The sequence below is a fragment of the Callorhinchus milii genome, unplaced genomic scaffold (assembly GCF_018977255.1).
Source record: "Callorhinchus milii isolate IMCB2004 unplaced genomic scaffold, IMCB_Cmil_1.0 Scaffold24, whole genome shotgun sequence".
Taxonomy (NCBI): Eukaryota; Metazoa; Chordata; class Chondrichthyes; order Chimaeriformes; family Callorhinchidae; genus Callorhinchus; species Callorhinchus milii.
In genome coordinates this window covers 8,741,502-8,751,744 of record NW_024704765.1, presented here as the reverse complement: position 1 = coordinate 8,751,744, position 10,243 = coordinate 8,741,502, and the positions used below count along the sequence as shown (strand labels likewise).

General features: G+C 50.3%; 1 protein-coding gene across 1 annotated transcript in view; it reads right to left on the bottom strand.

Moving 5' to 3' along the window:
- Positions 1-7,869: 7,869 nt before the first annotated feature.
- Positions 7,870-10,243, bottom strand: part of skia (v-ski avian sarcoma viral oncogene homolog a) — a 54,464-nt gene continuing 52,090 nt past the window's right edge. The window contains exons 6-8 of the mRNA XM_042343694.1: positions 9,611-9,909; positions 9,123-9,353; positions 7,870-8,244 (exon numbers count right to left, since the gene is read on the bottom strand). Of these exons, the coding sequence (XP_042199628.1) occupies positions 8,068-8,244; positions 9,123-9,353; positions 9,611-9,909 (707 nt within the window). The 3' untranslated portion in view covers positions 7,870-8,067. The remainder of the gene's footprint in view (positions 8,245-9,122; positions 9,354-9,610; positions 9,910-10,243) is intronic.

Genomic DNA, 10,243 nt, shown 5'->3' with positions numbered 1-10,243 from the left:
TGCATTTCACTCACAAAATACACAGTCAATGCACTTTGCAGTAAAGCGCTAAGAGACGCCTCGATGACGCGAAGGGCATTACAACAACAACTTGCACTTATATAGCTCCCCCCCCCCCCCACGCAGGGTAGCATCTCAGAGCGCTTAACAGTGGTGAAGCCTGACTCCGAGCCGGGCGGGGGGGGGGGCTGGGAGGTGGCAGTAAGCACGGTCGAAGAGGAAGGTCTTCAGGCGGGTTTGAAAAAGGGGAGTGAGGAGGCAAAGCGGAGGGATTGAGGGAGAGTGTTCTAGAGTACTAAATGCATAAATTATCATTATTATTGTTCGATACAGTGCCTTTCATGTCGGGAGGACAAAGTCTCAAAGCGCTTCAGAGGATTTGCTGTAAAGTCTGGTGAATGTTTTATAGGCGAACGTGGCAGCCCGTTTGCGCAGTGATGTCTGTTCCCACAAAACAGCCGTGAAGCAAGTGAGTGATTTTACCATATTCTGAGGGGGTGGGGGTTGGGGGTGGGGGGCAGCAACTCTGGCTGATTCTCCTCACTGCCCCCTCTCCCCCCCCCCCCCCGCCAGTCACACCGGCTAGACTGAAACCACACACAAACAATGAGGAGATCAGGGAGTCCACAGTCTACAATGGGGTTAAGGGTAGAATGAGCCATTCGCTCAACAGGAAATCACTGAGTTTTTTGTCTGGATGAATGGAGGGAGAATCGGTACCTTTTAAAAGGAAGCGACAATTAGCAGGTGTTTATCCTCTAATGTGGTGAAGATAACATTCGAATCGGATTTAATGTGGCAAACAGCGTTTAGGGTGTGGGCTGCTTGTGACATGTCAGACTCCCATTAACCCCCCCCCCACCCCACCCCCCCCTATTCAGTCACAGCTTTCACTTAGGGAAACATCTCTCTGAGCGCCATACACAATGTGAATCCCCTCCCCGCCCCCCCTCCCCCTCACAAGGAATTCTCAGTGTTTCCGAGGATTGTGCAATGGTTCGATAGGCAGGACATCTTCAGGACATTTTGCTCACTGTCTAGGCTGACGCCTTAGGGTGGCACTGGGCGGTGGGGTGGGGTGGGAGATCCACATTGTTGGAGGCGCTGTCGTGCGGGTGAGATGTTAAACTGAGCTGCGCGTCTGCTCGGTTCGGGTGGACGCTATCGGGAAAAGAGACTGGAGTTTCTTCCCCCTCCCCCCAACCCCATGTCCTGGCCGACAATCCTCCATACCATATAACTTCATACCGCCCGCAGGCCCAAACCACAAGCTTATCCTAGTAAAGCACAGTCCATTTGCCCCTTTATCACATTCAGAACATTCCTCACTGAATTAAAGGCACATTTACAACAACAACAAATTAAATTTATAGAGTGCCTTTCACATCGGGAGGACGTCCCAAGGCGCTGGAAAGTCATGGAAGGAATTTGGACTCTGGCTGGGGTGGGGTTGGGATCAGATGGGGTGGAGGGCAGGGAGGGTGGGGGTAGGAGGGTGGCCGGAGGTGCGGTCGAAGAGGAGGGTCTCGAGACGGGCCTTGAAGGAGGCGAGGGAGGCGAAGCACCGTGTAGGCACTGTGGGATGCAATTCCAGTTTCCAGTTACATCATTTGTGTAGAGGATGATTTCATCCTGGATCCATTATGCCCCAGGCTGGCCCGGCCCGGCCTCTCTATCCCCACACACCAAACCAGACACACACCCCCAGCCGCCGCCAACCTCCATTGGTTTTGTTATTATTGTAAATGTTTTCTTTTAACAAGTCTCGTTTCATTACCTGGCTGGTTGCATCATGTCCGTCCTCACAGATTGAAATAAATAATCTCAATAAAAAGAAAGTCTTTGTGAGCTGTGAAGGCCAAGGCTTTTCGTGTTGCAATTATTCCAACGGCGTTCAAAATGTTGCTTTTGGCAGAAAAGTTTGTTTCTCTCTCTCTCCCCTCACTTAACTCTCTCACTTACTCGCTCTCCATCTTAACCCCAGAAAGCCCCCTTCCCCCCGTTGGGTTCAATGCCCTCAGGGTTGAACAGTCACAACATATTGACCCAGTGCCTCTCGCTCAGTAAAGCAGTGATGGCCAACCCATTGCCCAATGGCCTAAGGTAGACCACCGAACATTCCCACTCAACCAGGTAAGTCTTAACTTAATAACTTAAGTGTTAACTTAATATTCTGTTTCTAGTTGCTATTGAGGTAGCGATATCTATGGTGCGGCCTTAAGTCAAGAAACATTCAATCAAGAAAAATGTCTGTGGTTGGTCAACCGTCAGTGTAATGTTTTGAAGGGCATCATAGGGATTGGCATTGTCAGTAGCTGTTGATCTGGTCAGTCAGGGCTCACACTCTAAACAACAACAACAACAAACAGCTTGGAATGATTTGTCATTGAGTGGGAACTCACTGCAACATTGAAACAAAAGGCCAGTGAACCAGGTGCGGGGGTGAATGACCGTCCCTAACACCAGCAGTGACCCATCCCTCCCCTGGACATGGCTTACCATGGCGGCGGGGGGGAGGGAGAACAACCAGGGGAGGGGGGGGCAACATAACACAGTGACCGAATGTGGTCTCAAACAGTGCATGGGGGTGGGGGGGCAAAAGATGAACAGCCTAAGATAATGGAAATATATGTGTGCCTGGGGGAATGATTAATAGACGGGTGTCGGGGGGGGGGGGGTGTCGCGCGGAGGTGTGGGGGGAATGATTCCCGTGACTGTGGGCGCCCGGCTCGGAGGGAAGCAGTGATCACTCAGTGTTAGTCAGGCGGAGGGGGGAGTTGCTGGTTGGGTCAAAATCTTTAGCCCTATAGACTGTAGCTGTACGTTCATGTTAGCGGTGAACGCAGTGACAGACAGGGCTCGGGGGGGGTGGGGAGTTTGAGTTTGGTGTTAGCATAGCGACAGAAAAGTAATGGTGGGGGGGGGGGTGGGTCTGGGCGGGGGGCATGGAGCGGGCCAGAGCCCACTGAGCAGAGGGAGCAGTCCGGAGTTAACAGGTCACAGAGGAGGTGGGAGGGAGCAAGGCCATGTAGAGCTTTGAAAGTGAGTGGCCCAGAGGCCCAGAGGCGAGGGAGCAGGCGATGACGGGTGGACGGAGAAAAGAATGTCGCCAAAAAGCCAAAGACGAGTCACTTTCTAGGCAACCATTTGTTTTTCATTTATTGTTATCTATACACTGTACATTCAGTCACTGTGAGTGGCTTCACACTGCTATTCACCCAGACTTCAGCTAAGTCTCTTTATTTTACAGTATTACTGCCGGCAGACAGGGAAGGAGGGAGATGGGGGGGGGAGGGATGGAGGGAAAGGCGTGATGGGAGACCGGGAACAACGCACAATAGATAAATAAGCCAAGCGTTATTTTTTTTTGAGGCATTTATAAACGAGAAAAGCATACATTTATTTTATTACATAAAAATAGTTCTAGGTTCGAAAATTAAGTCGCTTATTGCTAGCAGCAGCTTAGGAAACAACCTGCCCCCCCCCCCCCCCCCCCCACTTTGCTCTCCCCTTCCACCCCCAGTAATATAAACACATGAACTGCCCAGAGTAACGCGCACACAATGTGGTACGTCAAAGTCTGTGTGTGGGGTGGTGGGGGGGGGAATAGAATATTGTGCCATTTAATGCAAACTTTTTTTTTGGGGGGGGGCCTGTAATGTGTACGTGTGTGTGTTTGTGGTGGGGAGGACCGGGGTAATTTGCTTCCTCTTTTTTTGGAAAAATCAATAACAATTTGCATGAATTTTTTTTGAAAAATGCAGCCTTCAGAGTGAGTGACCCCCTGACCGCCCCCTCCTCCTCACACACACAAAAGTATGGACATATTTTGACAAACAATAAGGAAAATGGGGGGAAGGGGACGGGGGGGGGGATAAGGAATCATGTTTAAATGAGTAATGTACACTTTATAATACAGAACGTAAAAATACAAAAGTTATTTACATGGTCTTTTTGTACATTGGCTGGTATCAAAGCAGTTGAAAGGAAGCTATACTGGGTTTTTAGATCAATAGTCAGTCCCTTTGAAGAGAAACACAGACTGTGTGTGTGTGTGTGGGGGGGGGGGGGCTCACAGCGGACCTGGTCTCAAGAGTTTCAGCCACACCTGAACCTGCCGCTCCGCCAGCACTGCTCACAGCGCAGGAAACGCGAACGAAAACCAGAACAAACAGAACGAAACGCCCCGCTCTGCGTGTGGCGCACACGCGGGGGAGCTGAACACACTGATTTAAACACGTGTTGTGTGTGCGCGCACGTCATATAATAATAATAATAATCCTCGCATTTGATATATAGCGCTTTTCACGTCGGGAGGACGTCCCAAAGTGCTTCACAGAACACACTGTAAAGTGAATTGACTGTATATTTGTGGGAACGCGGCAGCCAATTGCGCACAGCAATGTCACACAAACAGTGGTAGATTGAAAATGACCAATTTTTTTTTAGGTCTTGGAGGGATTATTACGATAACGCGCGCACACACGCACCTAACATGGGTATGGCCGGCGCCCGGACACAAAACATGGTATAAAATTAAAATAAAAGTACAAATTAAAACCACGCTGACATACAAAAAAAAACAACCTGACCCAGGAAGGACACGACGGGCGGGCGAGGGAGGGAGGAATGAACATCAATGTCATCAAAACCTTCCTGTGCTCTTTTTGTTCTTGGACAAAACTTTGCACACGTGAATTAAAAAAAAATTAAATCTTTGGAGGGGAGGGAGCGAGCGGGGGGGGGGGGGTTAGAGATAAGAATGATGGATGGTTTCTCATCAATTAGCTCCGGACTTATTGGTTTAAAAATCACCGAGTCTCACCCAGGAGTTCATTAAATTCCTGGAAATTCATCCCGTTTTCCTGTGAGATACTTTTGTCCAGAAGTTGAAGGTGGCACAGGATTGTAGAACATGGTTTGATCAATGGAGCCTCGGCTTAGAAGGCGGACTCTTTTCTTTGAGCCAGAGAAAGGGGGGGAGAGAGAGAGGGATGAGGAGGAAGAGAGGGAGGGAGGGAGAGAAAAGGAATATCGGCTACTGAATTGAAGGATGAATGGAAGAGTGTTCTCACGATCCTGTTCCACCTTGAATCTGAAGACATCCCCACACAACTTCCCTCCGCTCACCTCTGGAGACTAAGGTGGAATTTCAGGCCCCCCCCATCCCCCCACCCCAATAGGGGAGTGTTATTGCTGAAGAATACCCCATTTTGTTTTTTATTGTACTATTATTGTTTACTTTTCATTGTAACGATTTTTAAAAAAAACATCCTTTACGGACATTAAAAAAAAACGTGAAATGGTCACAGGACAGGAAAATAAAAAGATGGGTTTATTAAAATATAACATCTTCACCTCCCCCCACCCCCCAGAATGAATGCAATATAGTGTGAAAACCAATAAACCCCAACACACATAAGGCAGAAGGATTTTTTTTGCATATTATATCAACATAAACCTCCTCCCCTCCCCTCGCTCCCTCCTCTCCCCCCCTCCAACCCCCCCCCCCCCCCCCGCAGTTTTAAATATACAAGTTTAATGCCCGTTTGGAGTATATATATATATTTATATATGTACTGTAGAAATATTAAGACTCCATGCATACGAAAAACATACCAATTTTTTTTTCTCTTTTTTTTAATTAAAAAACCCCCCACAAAGATAAAAGGAATTTGCTTCTATAGTTCTCTGTCTCTCCCTCACGTAAAATTGCATAAATATTAACATAACCCGGAGCTCTCTCTGTCTGTCTGTCTGTCCCTCTGTCCGTCCGTCATCACCACACGACAGACACCTATGGGGTGACGGTGGGGAAGTTTTGAGAGCAATTTCTTTTGATCTCCCCAAGGAGTGCGGGTGTTGGAACCCGAGGGAGTGGGGTGGGGGGAGAGGAAGAGGGAAATCCTTGTGAACTTCCCCCCCCCCACACCACCCAAAGATATGTTTAGTGTTGCCTTTTACAACACAGATCAGTTATAAACGCACACAACCCTCTGGGTAACCATGAGACTGGACTAGAACACACCTCGCTTATTAATAATAATAATAATCCTTGCATTTGATATTAATAATCCCTACTTAATTGTCTCTCCTGGTTAATTCCACGCACGGAAGTGATACCCTTTTACATTTTAGCCTTATTAATATTATTATTAATAATAATAAAACGCGTGAGCTGGTGTTATCCCGAGGGGGGGGGGGGGGGGCTTTCCTGGGGCTTTAACCCTTGCCCGGATTGGATCGCAAAACACCAGTGGAACCGAGATCAAGAGAGGAACGGGGAAAATAGTCAATGTGTTTTATTCTTATTATTTGCAAATGGTCAACATCTTCCTTTACCTCTCTCCCTGACCGCCCCCCCCCCCCCCCCCCCCCCACAGTAAAAAAAAAACACCCCTTTATCCCGGAGCTTATTGCTGGCTCTGTTCTCTCCTCCCCCCCCCCCCACTCCCCCCTGTTTTTCCCACTGGACGGGCTTTCTCCAGAAAGGAGGATAAAATGGCGATTGATAATAATCATAATAATAATAAAATTAATAATGAGCCGAACGGTTGCGTATGTCTCGGGCTGTAAGGTTGCGATCGGCCATCGAGTCCTCATAGAGTCGCCAAAATAAACAGGAGCAAAAACAATGAGATTTTTCCCCCAACAAAACAAACAACAGAACAAAAATATACAGAGAACGACGTAAATACTGTGAACACAAGACCTCCCTCCCTCCCCCCACCCCAATCCCAACCCCACCAGCCCCCTCCTTGCCGGCCCCCGTCACCATATAGGGTGCACCAGTGACGGACAGTCTCTCAAACTGCGGAAAAATAAAAAAAGTTTTGCGTTTCGCGTAGAATAGGCTCCAATGGTCGGAACAGTCTCCGTATTTGTGGGAGGTCTCTCAGTTCAATCTCCTTTCTGCTCCTCTCTCCCCCCTCACCCCCCCCCCCAACAGCCCCGTCGCCACCTCTTCTTTCCCCCGTTTTCACACTCTCGGTCCGGAAAGTGAGATGGTTGTGTCATGTCTCTCACTGTCAGACAATTTGTCTGTTGGATCCCCCCCACCCCACATTTCGCCCAAAGCTCCACCGGGGAATCGAGCTTCTTGTCCTCCTCGACCGGTCAACACAAAACCCGTCTCGGTGCTCGAGAAACGTAAAAAAAAAACGCCGTTAAAAGTGCGTGACGGGCATTTCCTCCTGAGTGTATGGGGCACGGGTCTGTGGTGGGGGGTCTGTGGTGGGGGGTGGGAGAGAGACACACAAGTTCTTCCAAAGTAACTCGTGGTTAGGACGGTCCAGATGAAATTGGTGTTGTTCGTGTTGATGTCCAGCCCCTTGGGACGTCCTCCCGATGCGAAAGGCGCAATATAAATGAAACTGGTTGACATTGTTGTTGTTGCTGTGGGGAAATCTCTACACGAGGTCAGTCCAAGGCGGAAAGTGAGCGGCTGAGAAAGGTGAGGCTCTGTGTCAGTCTCTCCCCGTGTGTTGATCCGTCCCGAGCCTTTTTTTCCCTTCCATCGCTTTGAACGAACAGCTTATAAACAAAAATATCAAAATCTCCCCCCGCGGTGTCCGAGCGAATGAAAAGCACCTGTTGATCCTATCGTTCCGTCCAGTTCCGCTCCATCCAGGATCGCCGTAGAAACACACACACGATCGGGTTCGTAAGGGAGGTGGGAGGGGGAGAAGAGAAGAGGGGATGGAGTGGAACAGAAAAAAGCACTGACCCCCAAAACAAAAAGGTTTTTGTTTTCTCTAAAAAAAACCTCTGGACTAACGTCACTTAAATCTCAGCAAAATATTCCACGTGCGTTGTGCGAGCGAAGGGAGACAGACAGACAGGCAGAGAGAGAGATGGTGAGAAGGATGGGGGGGGGGGCGGAGGAGGGAGGGTGTGCAGTATTTCACTGTCTCTCGGGCACCTTGATCTGTAACATTCTTCCTCCGAAAGAGAGTCAAATCTTGTTCGGTGCCGCCTTGGGGTGCGTTCAGCACCGGTGCGTAACGGGAATGTAGGGGAGAGTGGGGCGAGCTGGCACTCCCCCCAATCCCCCTCCCCTACCCCGCTCTAGATCTCGCTGTCCTTCGAGCCCACCCCCTCGCACGGTTTCAGCCAGAGCTGCTCCTGCAGTTCCTTCACCATCTTTTCCAAGTGTTCCCGAGCTTCCCGTTCCCGGAGCAGGTCCGCTCGGAGCTGTTCTCTGTCCGCCTCGGCTCTCTGCAGCTTGATCTGTAACTCTGCGATCTGGAATAACACGAGAGAGAGAGAGAGAGAGAGAGGGGGGTTATAACTTCTCAGCCCAATTCAATTTTCCCGAATCACAACAGGTGAAGAAATTCCTTCATTGATTCTTCTGCTGAAAACCCAGCGACTGTCATCTCATCTCCCTCCCCCCCTCCCTAAAAAAAATTGTTCTTTCATCGTTCATCTTAACAGTCTTAAGACTGAATAACAAACCACACCCAACCCCCCCCCCCCCCACCCCAAACCCCATCTCTAAATCTCCTCTGTTCAAGGATTTAAAAGGTAAAAGGCGACAGAGCAACACAGGGCAATCCCCCCATCCATCGGCCCAGCAGTTAAGTCAGTCAGCGAGTCTGTCTGTCAGTCTGTCTGGAGGTCGAGGTTGGGTCACTCTCTGGGTTCCTGTCACCAAGATTCATCTGCCGCCCACACCGAGACTGTGGTTTCCTCTCCTCTCTAACTTCCCACCGCGTCACCCGACCATCAAACGCACAAACGTACTTTGAAATGCAAAACAAAACTACTGAGAGAGAGGGTGGGGTGGGGAGAGATAGAGAGAGGGGGGGATGGGGTGGGGGGGAGAGAGATAGAGAGGGGTTGGGGTGGGGGGGGGAGAGATAGAGAGAGAGGGGGGTGAGTTGGGGGGGGGGAAGAGATAGAGAGAGAAAAAAAGACAGATGGAAAGAGATCGAGAGAAACGGAGAGAAAGAGACGGAGGGACAGAGAGAACGAATGAGTCACCGACAGAAAGAGAGATCGAGACAGAAAGAGGAGAGACAGACAGAAACAGGAAGAGAGGAGAGATGTTACTGCACGAAATGTCAAAGAAATAAACCCAGAGGAGTTATCTCTCCATCAGTGGGGTTGATGGGCGTTACCTGTGCCGAGTATTTGACCCGCAGCCGGCCGGCCTCACAGCCCTTGTCGCACACTCTCGCCTGCTTGGTCTGCTCCAGCTCTCGCTTCAGCCGCACCCGAGATTCGTTCGCCTCCTTCATCTTCTTCTCGCTCTCGGCTCGGAGCCGCTCGATCTCCTTCCGCAGGTTTCTCTTGGCCTCGGTGGCCTCCCGCAGCTTCTCCTTCTTCGCCACTCGTAGGAACTCCAGCTCCTGACGAACACACAGCAAACACTTCAGTGACCAGTGACTAGCACTAACTAACCCCAGTGACCAGTGCTAACTAACCCCAGTGACCAGTGCTAACTAACCCCAGTGACCAGCCATGACTAACGCTCATCTAACAGACCCTCTCCCTCTCTTCCAACCACCAACCTATCGGAAAGTAAGATGGCCGACAGCAAACCCGGCATCTTTTGAGTGGAGATTATTTATTATTATTATTAAAGGTTATATTCCCATCCCCTCACCTGCTGGAGGCTGCGTTTGACCTGTACGGCGGCACTCAGCTTCTCCTCCTGCTTCACTCGCATCTTGATGATCTCGTGCAGGAACTTCTCCTTGGCCTCCTTGGTGTCGATGCCGTTGTCCAGGGCCTGCCGTAGATGCTCGAGCTCCCCCTCCAGCCCGTTGCCGTGCCCCTCGCCAGGTCCCAGGTGCTCCGACACACCCCCGGGCGGGGCCGGAACTCCCGGCGAGCTCAGGTCCTTGGCCGACGAGCCGGACGACGTGAAGGACGGAGAAGAAAGCGAGGAGAGCGAGGAAGCGACTGGGGGAGAGGCAGAGAGGAAAATAATCACCGCCACATCCCACATCAACAACCACAACAACAGTGAGAACCACGGCACTAAAAATAATAATCCTCCCGTCTTATGACTCAGGTGAAATGTCTCTTGAGTGAATCACCGGCAAGTGTAGTGACTCTGTATTGTGCAGGCAAATGTGGTGGCCATTTGTGCACAGAACGAGGTCTCGCAAAGAGCCGGGAGGGGAACGAGCGACGTGTGTATCGGTTGGGGGTGGATGGGGGAAGAGCCGCTGACCAGGAGCAAAAAACGTTCCCCCCCCCCCCCCCCCCCCCCTCGATGAGCAGCTTGACTTAC